At 36.8% G+C, this 18,271-nt stretch overlaps 1 protein-coding gene across 4 annotated transcripts in view; it reads right to left on the bottom strand.

The window, feature by feature from the left end:
* WDR3 (WD repeat domain 3) overlaps window positions 1-18,271 on the bottom strand; it is a 30,521-nt gene that overhangs the window by 10,620 nt on the left and 1,630 nt on the right. For 3 of the 4 annotated variants that reach the window (XM_024248974.3, XM_024248964.3, XM_024248969.3), the window contains exons 2-13: window positions 16,005-16,207; window positions 14,811-15,020; window positions 12,593-12,711; window positions 10,921-10,999; window positions 9,906-10,001; window positions 8,551-8,661; window positions 8,266-8,367; window positions 7,645-7,742; window positions 6,945-7,052; window positions 5,852-6,082; window positions 3,279-3,372; window positions 963-1,064 (exon numbers count right to left, since the gene is read on the bottom strand). In XM_024248974.3, the coding sequence (XP_024104742.2) occupies window positions 963-1,064; window positions 3,279-3,372; window positions 5,852-6,082; window positions 6,945-7,052; window positions 7,645-7,742; window positions 8,266-8,367; window positions 8,551-8,661; window positions 9,906-10,001; window positions 10,921-10,999; window positions 12,593-12,711; window positions 14,811-15,020; window positions 16,005-16,175 (1,521 nt within the window). In that variant the 5' untranslated portion in view covers window positions 16,176-16,207. The remainder of the gene's footprint in view (window positions 1-962; window positions 1,065-3,278; window positions 3,373-5,851; window positions 6,083-6,944; window positions 7,053-7,644; window positions 7,743-8,265; window positions 8,368-8,550; window positions 8,662-9,905; window positions 10,002-10,920; window positions 11,000-12,592; window positions 12,712-14,810; window positions 15,021-16,004; window positions 16,208-18,271) is intronic. The other variant, XM_024248976.3, reaches the window with a different exon arrangement.

An 18,271-nucleotide genomic window follows, 5' to 3' on the forward strand; every position in this document is an offset into this window, starting at 1 on the left:
TGGATAATCTAGATTTGTTTAAAGGATTCACCTCAGAAGGATATAAATTTAGTCCTGCAATGTCCCTGCTTAAAATATTTTTGAAGCTGTTTTCCATTATCAAGAAAATTAGTCTCATTACATGGTAGTGTTAGTGTAAAGTACATAGAACACTGGATCTCAAGTGTCTGTCCTGCCACCTCATAGATTTATAACACAGGAAACAACCTTTCTGTAATCCCTAGTTTTGCTGAAAAAAAGACCACACAGTTTATGGAAAAGATAGAACACTCTACAAATGCAAGATTTATTACTATTTTAGACTCACAGCTGTTTTGTTTGGACCCCAAGTGGTATTAAACACTCTAAACTTCAGAGATTTTTTCCAAAACTAAGACCTACTTTCAATGGATGAAAATTGTCTACCATTGAGAATATTTAAACAAATGGGCCAAAATTTCTTAAGGTGTTGTCAAAAAAAAAATCTCAAGATTTTCTAAGCAACAGCACCATTACTAGAATAAGCATAGTTTTGCCAGGAACTGCTCTGAAGGTGAGCACATATTTATTGACTTGTAAGGGCTGACATACTTGCTAAAACTACTAAGCTTATACAGTCATAGATGTTTGTTTGGGGAAAAAAGGGGACCAGCAAAGTCTACTCAGTTCTCTGCATCGTGTTGCCCAAGAGAATATTCCCCCTTAAGAAGCATTACAAAATACTGGCAAAAAAATCATGAGGGTAAGCAATTTGATGTCACGTTGCTGATAAGCAAAAGTAGCCAAACAAGATTTAATTTCATAATGACAGGTGGTCATTTATAAGAAGGCATCATATACTCATTTATAAGAAGGCATCATATACGAACACTAAAGATTAGACCAAAAAAAAAAAAACCTCAGGCTTTCTTTAAAGAAACCCTGAGAGAAATCAGGGTAGCCACAGGGCTGAAGTCCAGGGCTTTAAAATCTGATTTAGTTACCTGATCTGGAGAGAGGGACATGGACCATAAAGCTCCATCATGTGCGTCTATTGTCTCCAGCAGATTCCCTGAAGCCAAGTCATAAAGCTGCAGCTTCCCTGTCTGGGAAGACACAAAATGAGCACAGCTCCAATGAACATACCTACAACCTCCATGATTCATGCCTGCACAATTTAGAAAAGACTTCATAACCAAGCTGCAAAAATGTGATTCATTGCTTAGGAAATGGATCCCACATTCCATGTTCTGTATTTCCTATCAGATTAAATACTATTAAATCCCCTACTGATGTGCTGAGTTAACCTTGGCAAGGGTTGCCATAGTGTACAAGTATGGAATAATACCACCATGCAGTACTGGATGCATTACTTTCATTGGTTACACAACTTCAAAAGGAAAATATCATGACCATAGGCAAATCAGAATAAACAAAATAGCAAATGCAAACCTAAAAGCCTTTAAAGTTTAGCCAATCCTTTAAGTGGATGATCCTCTATAGTTATTGGCTTAACCAACTCTTTTCCATCTGCTTTTGGTTTCCTCCTCTGCAATACACTGACAATAAGAAATGGGATAACAACACTAAGGAAGGCAGTGAATTTAAAAAAAATCATAATGGCATAGAAAGCAATCACTCTAAAATTCCTATTTAGAGGTCTGTATATACCATAGTCATGGTGTCAGCATATAACACACACAGAGGCAAAGCCTGCTTTACGATGAGCTTCTGCACAAGGTGGTACAGACAGCATAAGCTAGAAGACTTGAGTACCAGGTCTGCTTTGTGCCCACTGGTAAATTCATCCCCATGAACCTAGTTTTTCATCTGTAAAATGAAATTTATATCACCAATGTTTCAAAGATGTTGTCAGGATTAAATGAGATAATGTACATTAACTGCCTAGCACAGCCAGTAAGCCGACGATTGCATTTTAGTCACATGGGTAGTCTTAAGCAATTAAAAAACTACTTTCCCAACAGCAAATCAGAGATGGACATTTGTTGAAAGAATGAGTGAAAAAGGAAGGAAAGTTTTGAGATATGAATACTGTTTCCTGGCATTGTTCCTAAAATCTCTCCAGCCTATATTTTTTTGTTGAGCAAGAAATATCTATTGTGATCCATACGTTTTGTAATAAAACTCATGTACATATGGCTTTGTTTTATGGGAATAATAATGACAAATACTTGCAAAGCACTTGTCAAAACACTCCATAGACCTTGTTCCGTTTTATTCTCACTACTGGTACAATCACTACTGCTATGTCTGCTACCAGCGCTATTATCTATTAGTTATTTGCTGCAGGCTAGTTTCTCTGCTAAGAGTTTTGCATACTTCATCTCTGTGAGATGGGTCAGTAACATCATTTTCCACGAGACCAAGGCTAACAGGGTTAAGGTCACATAGCTAGTAAGTGCCAGAGGCTGGTACCAGTCCATCTGGTACGAAAGCTGCTGTAAAAAAGCAAGTGTCGTCATCCCATAATATAAAGAAACACACTATGAGCAGTTATGTGACTTGCTCCAAATTACTCATTTTTTTTTTTTTTTTTTTGAGATGGAGTCTTGCTCTGTCACCCAGGCTGGAGTGCAGTGGTACGATCTTGGCTCACTGCAAGCTCCGCCTCCCGGGTTCACGCCATTCTCCTGCCTCAGCCTCCCGAGTAGCTGGGACTACAGGCGCCTGCCACCACACCGGGCTAATTTTTTGTATTTTTAGTAGAGACAGGGTTTCACCGTGTTAGCCAGGATGGTCTCGATCTCCTGACCTCGTGATCCGCCTGCCTCGGCCTCTCAAAGTGCTGGGATTACAGGTGTGAGCCACCGCGCCTGGCCCAAATTACCCATTTCTAAAGGGCAGAAACCAAATCCAAATCCATGTCTGCTTATTTCCACATGGTTGTCTCCCAATCTGACTAGCACCTAGGAATGAGGACTTGATCAGTTTGTCTTTACTGAATGCTTCTGTCTGCCAAGCATGATATTAGGTACTTAATATATTTAATTATTACCCTTAATATATTTTATCATTAATTAAAACACAATTACATATGCGCTCATAAAAAGACACATGAAAGGATGATCACCAAAATGTTAATGGTGGTTATCTCAGGGTCGTGATTTTAATTTTCTTCTTCATAATTTTTAAAAAATAAAGTAAAACTTCAGTAAACAAAATATGTAATAAACTAACATCCTCCAAGATTACTTAGCTCCAGTACATTTCCAATATGCTAAAAAGAAGAACCAGATTTCTTAACTTTATGAATTTTGAGTAGAAAAGATCCAGATACCCCAGAAAAAGTCTCCATTTACCTTTGTTCCTATGACCACCTGTCTATCACCAGGTACAAAGAATGAGCAAAGTGCATATTCACAGGTCATTGTGCGAATACACTGCAGTGTAGACCTATGAGAAAGAAAAAATAAAGAACTCATGTTAAGAGAATCTGCATCCCCACTTTAGAGGTCAGTGTGTAGGTTTCAATGCACTTACTCAGACAGATCAACATAAAAGAAGATAAAAGTCTTAAAAACCCTTGACTCACACGCAATTATAGTCATGGGAGAAAATACTAAAAAGCACCAAACTTTGTTTACTTTATAAGGCCTCCAAATCCTAAGGAACGGAAATCACACAAAAGCAGAGTAGAAAAGTGTCTGCTGGGCTCCATGGAGCCCAATCTGCCATTACCAAGAAGTGAGTGAGTCTGAAGGATTACAAGTCAAATTAGTACATCATTACCTATCCCTACATTTTTTATAGGACCACAAACATTCATTCATTAATCAAATATATATCAAATGTCCACTTAACAAACATTTACTGAATGCTCACAACATTACCAGGTACTGTTCTAGGTGCTGGAGATACAACAGTGGATGAAACAGCAGAGGTTCCTAATCTCATAAAGGTTAACATTCTTTGGGAATAATAAATACGTAAATATTTGGTATATCAGATGATAGGCACTATAGAGAAACATAATGCTGGGGGAAGAGGATGAAGAGTGCAAGGAGTAGGGTAAGAATGATAGGACTGTCATCTGATAAGACACGGAAAAAGCTTATGGATAAATGGGGAAGATGGATTCAGGCAGAAAGAACAGGGAGCACAACAGCCATAAGAAAGGCACATTCTTGTTCTGTTGAAGGAATAGCAAGAAGGCCAGTGTGGCTCTAGTGGAGCAGAAAAGGAGAGTAGTAAGAGATAAGGTTAAGTGTAAAGCAGGTAGAGTGAGATGGAACTATTGGAAGTGATCTAACTTCCACTATAAAAAGATTACACTGGCTACTGTGTTGAGAACAGACTATAGAGGGGCAAGCAAGAAAGCAGGGACACCAGTCAGGGGGCTATTACAATAACCCAGATGAGAGATGACAGTGGTTTGAATGGGGTAGTGGCAGTGCAGGTGGTAAGATGAGGCTGGATTTGGGATCAGTTTTGAAGGTAGAGCTGATAGGATTTGCTAACAGATTGGATGAATATGGGATATGAAAATCAACAATGGGCTGGGTGCGGTGGCTCATGCCTGTAATCCCAGCACTTTGGGAGACCGAGATGGGTGGATCACTTGAGGTCAGGAGTTTGAGGCCAACATGGTAAAACTCTGTCTCTACTAAAAATACAAAAATTAGCCAGGCGTGGTGGCACACGCCTGTAATCCCAGCTACTCGGGAGGCTGATACAGGAAAACCACCTGAACCCAGGAGGTGGAGGTTGCAGTGAGGCAAGATCACATCAATGCACTCCAGCCTGGGTGACAGAGCAAGCCTCGGTCTCAAAATAAATAAATAAATAAAAGAAAATCAAGAATGGCTACAAGGTTTAGACTACAACAACTGGTAGCAAGTAATCATTTATTAAGATAGGGAAGTCTGAAGGAATAGCAGGTGGGAAGATTTTTGGAGACATGAACATCGTAAGTTTGGTTTGGGACACATAAAAGTTTGAAATGCTTAATTAGACATCCAAGTGGTGACACAAAGTATTTGTATATATGAATTTGATGTTTAGGGAGGAGGTTAAAGCTGGATATAAATTTATGTGTCATCACACAGAGAAAGCTACATGACAGGAGATTACGTAAAGTGAGTTTAGATACACAAAAGGTCCAAAGACTCTGCCCTAAAGCATTCGAACACTTAGACATCATAAAGATAAGAAAGATGGAGCGAGGACTGAGAATAAACAGACAGCAAGGGAAGGGGAAATAATGAAAGTCAAAGAGTGTGTCAAAGACAGAAAGTTATCAATTCAAGGACAGAGCATAAAATAAAGCTTTTAGCTCAATGGATGTGGAAACAAGATCACTGATGACAATGACTGTTTTGGTGAAACAGTGGGGACAAAAGCTTGATGGGAGACAGATGAAGACAGAATAGAGAAAACGAATCAGAGAATGGGGTAGTAACTGGAGAGCAATGCAGGGGTGAGAGAGGGTTATTATTTCCTTTAAGGTGGGAGATATGATCATTAGCTTCAAGGTTTTGGAGGTATTTGCTTTGACGACAGAAGCAAGGTATAAAACAGTCATCTAGGAAAGTAAAAGAAGGGTGAGAAATTAGGGTACAATTACTGGGCAGCAATAACAGCCTGCTTTTTATTAAGTTTAAAGAGTAGGTAGTATGGTTGTGTGTTTTTCTCTAGCCAAGTACAGTTACAAGCTCTAAACATAGAATAAGCTTGACTTTTTTTTTTTTTTGCACCACATTTTAAAAGGCAACTTTTTCTTCTCTAAGCTCCACAGGCTAATGGCCCAAATGCACTAAAGATAATTGTATTTAGAGCCTTAAGAAGTTAATAACTAACCCTTAAGAGTACCAAAAAAAATTAAAAGTAAAGAAATACTACTAACTACAGCTATATAAAACATCATTTCACGAACCTGTTCCATATTTTAATGGAATCAGCTGCAGCCGAAAGAACAGCAATATTGTCTGAGCTGAATGACAAAGTCCGCACATCACTGCGATGACCCCCAATAGTGATTCTGCTTGTCCTGACAGGCTGAGGAGTAGGCAAGGATGGATTCAGTGAATACAATTCCACCAGGTTGTTCTGCAGCAGGAAGACAGCCTTTAACTCTCCTTGAGGTGAATGAATCAAGTCAAAGGATCTGCATAAGAAAATAATCATAAATGTTCTAGCTACCATCTTAGCTCACAAGGTTTACTTTTACCAGGAAAAGGCTTTACAATGTCGTCTATCTATAGAAAGTTTGAATAACTATAAACAATTTTTCAAATAAGAGTGCCCTGAGGCTGGGTGCAGTGGCTCACGCCTGTAATCCCAGCACTTTGGGAGGCCAAGGTGGGTGGATCACTTGAGGTCAGGAGTTTGAGACCAGCCTGGCCAACATGGCGAAACCCCATCTCCATTAAAAATACAAAAATTAGCTGAGTGTGGTGGCACAAGCCTGTAATCCCAGCTACTTCGGAGGGTGAGGCAGGAGAATTGCTTGAACCTGAGAGACGGAGGTTGCACTGAGCCGAGATCATGCCACTGCACTCCAGCCTGGGCAACAGAGCAAGACTCCATCTCAAAAAAATTAAAAAAAAAAAAGAGTGCTCCGAGTATTGAGTAGCAGCTGAGGAAGCTTTTAAGTATTAAAAAAAAAAAAAAAAAAAAAAAAAAACTAGGCTCAGATCCTGGTTCTGATACATACTTTGGTTTTGTGTATGTATTCTTTATAAGTGACCTTATATCCCTTCTGAACGTGGGACACACTTTTCTTTTTCTTAAATTAGCCCAGGAAAAGACAGTAAATGACTAGCTAAAAGGGTACTATAATAATCCAAATACGAGACAAAAAGTGGGCCCATGATTAGGACAACAGGAGCAGAGTGTGACACAGATGTCTCATGACCACCATCTTCAAATATATAATTCATACAGACAGCTTACAAATAGCATGAAAAAGCCAATAATACTTGGTAGCTTACTATTTCTATAACTTCAGATAACTTATTTTTACTCACTTGATTTTGGCAGAAGTTTTGATATTAGTCACCCGCTGGATTTCATCTTGCAGACTCATTTCAACATTAACCTCAGGATCTTCCTCCTCTCCTTTGCAAGAATGTAATCTAGAGGGAAGAAGAAAAGTACACCATGATCTTATTTTTCTAGAAGCAGCTTTGCTCTTACTTAACTTCAAAATCTGGCCCCTCAACCAACAAACTGTGTGATTCTGGAAAAGTCACTCAACCACACAGGATTACCATGATAATTAAAGAACGTAGTATAAGTGGAAATGCTTTGTACACTACAATGTCATAAAGTATTATTTCACTTAATAGGTACCCTTAAGAAATGGGTTCTGAATGCAATAGCCCATAAAATTTCTTGTAACAAGGTCTTTGTAATTCCAACTATTCCACTGAAATGTCTCTGGTTATTTTTCTAATTTCAGGACTTTTTCGAAAACTCATTAACCTGCACTTAACAATCTAACCATGTTAAATAAACCAGAATAGGTCTCAAAAGATTTGCCAAATCAGATGATTTTCTGTCTCTCTGAGACTTGACAAATTTGGGTTATCGATACCTCACAAGTTCTTCTTTAGCTTTTAACGGTAATTGATAAGAGAGTAAATATGAAAGAAGCCAGTTTTTTTTCAGTAACATGGGGCCTACCCAGGATACTTCATTATTAATATAAGTATTAAGAAAACATACTTCGCTTTCTTTCTAGCTTTCTTCATCTTCTTATCCATTTTTTTCTGAATTTCCTCTTTGGAAAGGATACAAAACAATTCTAGCACAGAATCAGTTCCCTAGAAAGGCAAAAGGTTAATGTGAGTCAAGGAGAGGTAATTTGTAATTTACCTAATTCTCAACTAAAAGTAAACAACAAGATTTATTTTTCTTCCCTTAGTAGTTGTATTACCTTGGACAACTTAATCTCTCTGGGTTTGCTATCTCATCTGTAAAATGAGGATACCACTTGCTACTTGTAGCATTGCTCTGAAGGCTAAACAAGAAGTTAAATGCTCTTAAATTGCTTAGAAGAGCAAGCATTTAATAAATGGTTGCTAATAATAATATTGGTGCAAAAGTAATTGCAATTATTACTTTTTAAATGGCAAAAACCACAATTACTTTTCCACCAACCTAATAGTAATTATTAATATTTTTGTTGTTATGCTAATAAAGCTAGAGATTATAGGTCCACACAGTACCATATAATGAATTATTAACATGAGTCAAGAAAAGTCATCTTTACATTGAATATGAAAGAATGAGTGTTTGGAAGGAACAGCCTAGTCCTTGTTATTTTCTCCTAAGTATGATACTCACATGGCAAGCAAGAATCCTGCCTGTCTTGTCGACTGCAAGGTTTACAACTCTGTCTCTTCCTTCCCGCATTATGGAACCAGCTTTTGTGCATGAAAGGATTCGCTACAGAAGAAGCAAGAGCAGATGAAGGTTAGATGTAAGTTCTGCTGAACTTCTGAAAAAAATATAATTCTAATAAGTGCAAGTGATAAAAATATTCCCTAAAGTGATGATTCCCTAAAAATCCGCAATTCTTACTTTCCCACTATTCAACACAATTAAACTTAAGAAACGAAAACGAATTACATCTTCGGGGGCTTCATCCGTCTCAAAGGCACCATCCTCTGCCTCAAGAGTATCTTGTATTCCAGGAGATCCTTTGATTTTCTTGGGGTCTGGTTCTTCCGGGTCTTCAATCTGTTTTATAAAAATGAGAAAATAAAAGCTGAAATAGTATGTTCCAGGAGGCATTTTGTGGTTGTTGTTGTTGTTGTTGCCGTTGTTGGAGACAGTCTTACTCTGTCGCCCAGGCTGGAGTGCAATGGCATGATCACATCTCACTGCAGCCTTGATTTCCTGTGCTCAAGCCATCCTCCCACCTCAGCCTCCCAAATAGCTGAAACCACAGGCACGCACCACTGTGCTTGACTAATTTTTAAATTTTTTGTAGAGACAGGTTCTTGCCATATTGCCCAGGCTGGTCTCAAACTTGTGTGTGGACTCAAGTGATCTTCCTGTCTCAGCCTCCCAAAGTACTGGGATTATAGGCATGAACCACTGTGCCTGGCCCAGGAGGTAACTCTTAATCCTGAAGACTTAGAAATCTTTCTTATGGCCAATAATAGCTTCTAATCAGTGATCTCCCTTATCAAACTTCTTCAGTAGCAGGGCAGGTATCAGAACTTATTAAAAACTGACTACATAATATACAAACAAAATATTACTGATTATACTATCTCCAAAAACTTTCTATAGCATAAGGACTACTGTTTAGTGACAATGGTGAAAAAATAATGACCCCACTCTTCACTAACTTCAAAATTTTCTCTGTATTTAGGTGAAAGGTTGACCATATTACAGAACGAAAAATTCAAATTGGCATTAGGAATTGCGAAAGCATTGCAAGACAGGTTGATAAATTTTCTCCTTAAATAAAGAAAAGATAACCCCTAGCCTACTAATGTAACTCCCATCGAAATGGCTGCTGGACACAGCATACACCAAAATTCAGCTAAACCTAAGGTCTGCAAACTTTTCTTCTATGTAAATTCTTTGAATGTCTAAGAAAAAGTTATAGATCTTTTCAGAATATACATATTTATAAACATAAAATTCTACATATATGTTTGAGGGGAAAGGTTCACAGATATTCTGAAAGCCATCCATGGACACCCAAAGGTCCAAGAATACCTGATTAAGAGTGCCACAAACTAAAACATTAGTATTACCAGAAGCTGTAAGCCTAAAGCTAACCTGAGCTCAAATAAATAAGGATAATGAGCATATAAGGAAGAAAAGCTTTTTTAGGTGTTGCAGGTTAATTGGTGTGATAGAATTCCTTCTAATATGATGTGAAGTACTCAATAATTACATGTGATTCTAAATCCAAGGTGCTTATGAAACTTCTAAACATATTGCCCATGATTTTAAGAAGTAATTACCTCTTGCAGATAAGCTATGTCCCATACCCTCAGTTCACTGTCTGAGGCCCCAGTGATGAGTCGCTTTTCTTCTGACACCAGAACCAACCCCCATACCTATAAAATATAAAAAGATTTGAGTAATACGATTTTCAAGAGATTCCAGGTAGCATAATATGACGTTCCAAAAGTGTAAGTTACACCGTAGTGAAATGTCTTTAGCAATTTAAAGGCAAAGAAAAGGCATATCGACAACCCTTTCAAAATGCACTAAGAGAAGTCTCACTTTTACAGAGAAAAAAATGGCCTGCAGTGAAATTGTTACTTTTGTGATACTAGGAGTTTGTCTCTAACCTCGTATAATCAAATTAAGATAATGGCTGTTCAGCATAAATCTTAACTAGAATCCACTCAAATGATGATTTTAAGTCTTCTATTTCTTTGCTTTTAGCAGTGTCTAGCAAATAAAAGGTGCCCCACTAATGTCCATTGCATAACTTTCAGCTTCAAGTATCTGGGAATTAAATAATGAAAATAATATTGTTGCAAATCAACAAAGAATTTAATCTTCTTGTCATTAATTCTAGGTATTACCTTCCTGAATGCCTGATATGAATAAAGCACTGAGGATGCAAAGATGTATAAAAAACAGTCCCTGAACTCAACTGAATAGATCTGTGTTCAAGTAACTATTGTAACAGCTACCATGTGCTGCTTACCTGTCAGTAAGCTAGGTGCTGCACATATAATATCATTAAACTTCCCTACATTCATAAAAGTGGACACTTATTATTTAGAAATGATAAAACTCAGGAATTAAAAACCACGCAAGGCCAATTTTTACATGTCAGAGCAGCAGTATCTGCTCCAATGGCTGGCATTGCTTCCATCAAACCAGCCTCACTGTCCCTCAAGATGGCATATGATAATTACTGTGTGCAGTAAAAACAAAGAGCCATGAAAGGGGAAGAGAAGAACACCACCTTTTCCCTTTTGCCTTCCCATTATTTCCCTGAGCCCATGACCCTACGCTTACCTCAGTCCGGTGGCCAACCATTGTTTTAAAGCAGTGCTGAGTATCAAGGTCCCACCATTTCACCATGGTATCTTTCCCACTAAAAGAAGGAACAGGAAAAAAATATATATCCTGTTTAGGAAAACTCATTCAACGAATAGGGAGATCCAAAACTCACTGTTGCTTTAAAAGGAACATATGCTTCAATAATGTCTAAAGCTCTGATTCTCTCTGATCTTACTTTTGAAAAGCAAAGAATCCTAACTTTCTTTGTAGTTATTCCTGTGCAGAAAATAAAATGTTCCACCTATAAGCACAAGAATGACTTTAGATGCAGAGTACCAAAGAATACAGAATTTGATCCATCATGCCTTCCTCCTATCATTTCCATCATCACAGCATTGGCATTCCCTCAGACAATCTACCATGGAAACATCTTAAGACCTCTCCCACTCCCTTGTCTTCCTGTCCAGTTAGTCTCTTGTCCTGAAAATGCCTCCTCTGTGAAGTTTCTAAGTATTGACTCCTTCTAGTCCATTTCTGTATACTAACCTGAACTTAAGTCCTACTACCTGGATTATTTTAACAGCTTCTCATTTGGTCTCTTTGTCCATTGCTGTTCTCTCATCCCATCCAATGTGCAACTGTCAGATAACCTTAATTTTTAATATTTGCCCTAGCTCAATGTTCCCTGTAGAATCAAAATCAGGCTCTTTGGCAGCATTCTCAAAATTTCCCATTTATTTGTTCTTAACCCCCTAAATATAACCTCTCGCAGCCAATGGCCTCTACTACTCCTGCTCAAACACCTCTTCCCTACCTCCTCACTACATAAATCTAATATAATCCTCCTTCATGAGCAAACTGGAAAAAAACACCGCTCAAAAACCTGATTTACAAAGTCCATCCCATATAACCCCACCTTACAGTGTTATTTCTTTTCCTTTATATTCCCTAAGCTGTAATACATATTTTTTCTCTTAGAACTATAGAATCATTCTCTTACAGAATCTGTGTTATCTGAACAAGACACTAATTTACCTGTATCCTATCCCACAGAAACAAATTCACCATTGGTAAAGCATTTAGCGCTCACAGCTTTTTCTGAGTCATTACTATGGTTCCTCTAATTAATGCCTGGCAAACCTTGGTATCCCAGCTTTTCCTAGGTGGCCATTCTTTAGGAATATTCATTATTATATTAGGTTGAACAACATACAATTGTTGATATTTGATGATTTTTTATGTACACAAATAAAAATTTCAAATGGTTCATCCTAATAGGTGTTCAGAAGGCCTATGAAGTACAGTACATCTCTCCTCAAAAGGCAAGCCGAATTTAACACCTGGTATTCATATCTTCCCTCTGCTCCATATTCTGATTCCTGGCTTTCTAGAGATCTAGAAGGTAGACAAAGCTCATTCTATAATGAGTTTCAAAAGGCTAAGAAACACAGAAAAACTGATATCAAGAGAAAAGAATGACAAATTAGAAAAATGATTTTAAAAATAATATAACTTTGGATAGCTCTGCGATACTACTTAGAAGAAATGGAAAGAAGGAAAGCAGGAGAACAGGAGAGAAAACTAATGCATAAGCATGAGCACACTGCTCATGAGAGAAATGAGTAAGGAATAAAGCAAATTCTCTCTTCCTAGAAAATAACTGGAAATTAAACCATTATTTCTTTACCTAGTAACTAGCAGGTTCTTTTCTCGTAGAAACAACGCTTGTGTGATGGCATCCTTGTGCCCCTTTAGACGGTACAGACCACTTTCATTGATCACATCCCATACAATAATATCTGTGTCCTAAAGGGATCAAATAATACAGATGAAAAATAGTTTTCTTTACCATATATGGCCCAACTTGACAAACGATGAGACTTAATTATTAAAAAGGCAATACACAGTCCTTACAGAAAATTTGGAAAGCATGGGGAAAGTACAGGGAAATAAACACCAGCCTTATTCCCACCATCCAGAAATAATCCCCAGATATTGTTATTGCTCTAGTCTTTATGTATAATCCAGGTTATTTTCCTATTAGAAAACTAAAATCATGCCATTCATATCATTTTACAACCTTTTCTTTATTCATTAAATATTATTTCCATTTCTTCCATGTTATTCCAGAGTGTTTACATTTTTAATGATCACATAATAATCAATTCTAAAGCAATAGCACAACTTATTTAAAAATTTTTCTGTTTTAGACATTTAGGTAGTTTCCAACCTTCTGCTGTTATAAATATGCAGAAGTGAACATTCTTATATACGAATTTTTGTATGTATCTCTGATTAGAAAAAACTAAAATGAAAAGCTCTTGGGTTATATGGTAAGTTTATTTTTAAAGTTTTGGATTCATACCATCAAAATGATCTCCAGGTTGGGTAAATCTATAGAACCAGCAGGGATATGTATGACAAGGCCTGTTCCCCATTCATTTAACTCTATTATTAGTTTTCTCAAAAACTACTACGAATCTCATAAGTAAAAAATGTTCAGTCTTAATATTTATTTTAATTTACATTTATGAATACAAATGAGAAATATTTTACATGCTTTGTGGTGATTATTGGCCATTAGTATCTCTTTTGAATTGCCAATTCATGTCTTTCTTTTGTCTGTCATTCTTAGGGTGTCATCTCTTATTTGACTGTAAGTTATTAATAGATGAATGATACTAATCCTTTCTTTTTATATTGAAAATATTAAATATTTTAACTTTTTCAGTGTCTTCTGACTTGTTTTTAATGTACAAATGTTTCAAGTATTCCAATCTACCAACAGTTTCCTTTTTTAATTTATTTCTTTGCTAATACATTTAAAGTCCTTTTCTACCTTGCTATCGGATATTTACTTACATATTTTCTAGTTTACTTTAAAATGCTATTTTTTAATAGTTAAGTCTTTAATCTTTGTTTTATTTTGGTATATAGCATGAGGTAAAGCTTTAATTTAAAAATCTCCCCCAAATAGCCAATTGTCTAAAAACTGTTTTACAAGTAATCCATCATTTTTCTACTTATTAAAAACGTCGTCTTTAAAATATACTGATTAGGAATGTAATCATGGATGTGTTTCTGAGACTTCCATTTGGTTGCAATAATCTATTTTGCATTGATACTTGTATTGAAGTATCAATGTGATACTTCTTAAATTATGGGTTTATATGACATTTTAATATCTAAAACCCCTGTTTTATTATTCTTTTCTTCCCAAATTTTGGTGTTTCCAATTCCTTTGCTTTTCCATATTAGGTCAAGTCTAAGTAACAACTAAAACCTTTAAGATATCTATTTAAATATATCTGTATGTATATAAACATATGTCTAAACATAGCTTTAGCTGTATAAATCAATTAGAAAACACTACCATCTTTTCAATACCTTGTCTTCCCATTCAAGAACATGGATTATATCTCTATAAAAGTCTTCTATTCCATTCTTCACTAAAGTTTCATGGTATTTTTATGTCTGTAACTTAATCTGTTGTGAATGGAATCTTTTACATTTTCTAACTCATGACTTTTGAGATATAGGAAATTCTACTGACTTTACAGAAGTCAATGGCAAATAACTATTATTTTGTCTCTTCTTTTCCAGTCTTTGTTTTCTTTCCTTATTTTACTGTTTTGCATAGCACTTCCATAATAAGAGTTATCATGGCTCTCTTCATCTTATTCTTACACTTAAGAGGCTTTTATCAGAGTATGACAAAATGAACAAAAGGAAACAAAATGAACCTCTCAATTCACACCCATTCTCCTCACTCTATTTCTATCATTATACTACTTTGTATATTGACAGCCCATTGTTTTACCTGACAATTTTTGCCAACAACTTCCTTCAGCATAAGCCTTACATTCCTTTAATAGATCAAAGCCTGGGCTGATTCAAAGGCTCACCTTGGACCCAGATGCCAGTCTGCCTCCTAGCTGATCATACTTCAAGGTAGTGATAGCTGCTTTGTGACCATTGAAGGTCACATTTCCTTCCCCACTCAGGAGACTGAAGATTCGGATTGACCCATCCTCATACCCAACAGCTAAGTGCAGCCCATCTGGGGAGGGGCATAAGCAAGTAACTTCTTGTTTAAGCCCCTGAAGGATAAGAATCTGAAATCATAAAAATTAAAAACAATGTAGAAGAGTTAAGCATGAACTCAAGGGAAAAGCATAGGAATACTCAGGCACAGTAAAATTAAGAGCACCAATAATTCCAAATTACTCTTATGAATAAAAATGAAACTCCACAATCCATTTCAAGTTTTTTAATATAGAAATTAGTATTTGTACTAGGCAATGAAATATTTAAGAAAAGGCTTAATTATTTTCTCCAAAGCCCTACGTTGATGTAATACATATAAAAACTCCCTAGGCAATAAAATAAATTTAATCCCTTTAATCTAAGTCTTAACCCTAGAACAACACTACCTGATTTTCAATAAAGGGTTATAAATTCCTTTAACTGAGACTCATTTTATAAGAAAACAATCTGCATGGCAACAGAGTACTGCAGTGGTTTTAACAACAAAGGAGTCTTGGTGGTAACAAGAATCAAAGTAGTAACCTCTTGGGAATCACAAAATGAATGGACAATATCAAAACGCCTGTATTTGGTTTGGCAAAAGTGATAGGCTTAGGGAATTCAGTCACATAAAGTATCAAAGTCTACTTTAACAACACTTGGGCATTATCCATATTAGAAAAAGATTCTGCCAACATAGACTAACCTTCTTTTTACATGCCTAATATTTTATAACCAGCTATAAGCATAAGTCGAGCTTGAAAAATAGAATTGGTAGAAAAAAAATACATCAGGAATAAATAATTACCAGAAATAATGACCTGTAAATATTCCAACAAACAGACATCTAAGAAATAAGCTCCTATTTCATTGTGGTTTTCAGAATTTAGTGGAGAAGAACACAAAGGAACTTGATGCTTGGCTAGCTAGACCTAAAGGAAAAAGATTTCTCTTCTAAGGGCACAAACACACAAAAAACCTCATGATAAATAAATCAGAGCTCCCCCACTTCTACTACCTCTCCATCCTCAAGTACCAATAAATCAGTATCAAACTGGTCACTTTAGGCTCACCTTCTCTCCTTTCCTTAAGTCCCAGATGAAAACATGTTCACAAGCTGGTACTGCCACATAACGTCCTTTCTCACCACGAAGCGTCACAAAGACAATATTACCTTTTTGGCTGCCGATAACGCCAAAGACCGCACTAGCAACATAGCGTAGGTACTGCTTGCTGAGCCCCATGTTATGATGTCTGATGTCACAGGTGAGGCAATCTGTGCATATAAACAAAGAAAACTAAGCTCCTTGGGTGCGTTGGTTCTACTAGGTTAGTAAACACCGACTGTTTTTTGTTTTTGAGACAGTCTCACTCTGTCGCCCAGACTGGAGTGCAGTGGTGGGATCCTGGCTCACAGCTGACTCCGCCTCCTAGGTTCAAGCGATTCTCCTGCCTCAGCCTCCCAAGTAGCTGGGACCACAGGCATGTGCCACCACACCCGGCTAATTTTTTTTTTTTTTTTTTTTTTTTCAGTAGAGATGGGGTTTCACCATATTGGCCAGGCTCGTCTCGAATGCCTGACCTCAAGTGATCCATCCGCCTCGGCCTCCCAAAGTGCTGGGATTACAGGTGTGAGCCACTGTGCCAGAACAACACCAACTGTTTATCATGTCACTAAAAGCATGTAACTTGTGACTTCTTAATCTTTATTTACTTTAAATGAATCATTGACCTAAAATACCTGGACATCTTCATTTTTTATTCACTGTTGACTCAATATAATCCCTCCTTCCTCAAATTCCAAATTAGTCACATTGTCATGCCCACCTCATGCATATCTGACATTACAGGCTCAATGCAGCTAAACTAATTTACTTCTGCCCATTCAACCAGCATCAAAGCTTTTACACAGAGATTGGCAGTCTGAGACTGAACATATTTTTCAGTGAATATCTATTGAAAACCTACCAATTAGACAGGCACCATTCTAGACACTGAAAATACACTATTAATAAGGCAAAATCCCTAATCTCATGGTACTTACCTTCTCAGTACAGTGGTTCTCTAACTCTAGTATACATCCAAATCACCTGGAGGGCTTATGAAAACATTGCTAGAAAACACCATCTCATCTCTTCTCCCAGCACCTGTTTCTGATTTCATAAGTCTGAGGTAGGGCCTAGAATTTTTCATTTCTAACAAGTTTCCAAGTGATGCTGCTATTGCAGTTCTTGAACCACACTTTGAGAACTACTAGTACATGAAAGTCTGTCCTTCATTTCAAAATCACAGCAGCCACTTACCCTTGGCATAGAAAATGGTTGAGCAACTTGGCACACTACTTTTGGAAAGATGCCATAATTTCTGCACTTTTATTAAATTCACTGAAAATCCATAATCCACTGGTTATTTATAAAAGAGACAAGAGGTGAATAAAGGAGATAACAAATCAGTCCCATCTGTTCTTTACATGGAAGAGTAAAAAGTATCCCCAAAAAACACCCATGCAACTTAAAACACACAAAAATAAAGTTACAGTCTTTTATGAGGAGCTGTTTCTTTTTGCTATTGTTTTTTGTTTCTTTGGTTGGTTGGTTTAACTCTACAGGGTCTTTCTAATTATCAAATGCTGTTTTAGTCTACTTTAACAAAAAAAAAAAATTCAATCTCAACTCTCTGATAATATTTTCTGGTAATAATCACTTACTAGCCTCATTGCTTCTCTCACAGGAACCAACATAAAGCCAATTTAAAATCAAGGAAAGATAATATTAACATGATGATAATGCTCTTAGCCTAGGCCATTTGATTAATTCTTTCCCAATTCCTCTTACTCCTCCAGACTCTGTAGTTGTTCCTTATGTGTGTCTGTCTTTGGCCATCTACCACCTCCTTCTACAGTGTTTTCCTTGGAGAATTCATATAGCATGCCTAGGTCCAGGGACTCCCATCTGTCTATTTCCAGTCCTGTCCACCTACATGAATACTAATTATAGAGTTTCCAATATTTACTGAATCTCTCCACTTGAATACCTTATAGTTTCACATTTAACATGTCTATAACCAAGCCTACCTTACTTCTGGTACCCCTCTCTTTTTTTCTGACACTAAGACACAATTTTCCCAGCTCTTCAGGCTCAAAACCATTTAATAACCTTTGAGTCATTAATAAAAAATATTACTATAGCAGCCAAGATTTAGAGAGTGCTTACGCTATAGTAACTGATAACATTATGCAATTGTTTAATTACATACAGCAATTAATGAAACGAGCTAACATATGCAAAGCACTTAGAAAAGCCTCTAGCACATTGTAAATATGAGCATAAAAAAATTATCC

The sequence above is a fragment of the Pongo abelii genome, chromosome 1 (genome assembly GCF_028885655.2).
Source record: "Pongo abelii isolate AG06213 chromosome 1, NHGRI_mPonAbe1-v2.0_pri, whole genome shotgun sequence".
Lineage (NCBI taxonomy): Eukaryota > Metazoa > Chordata > Mammalia > Primates > Hominidae > Pongo > Pongo abelii.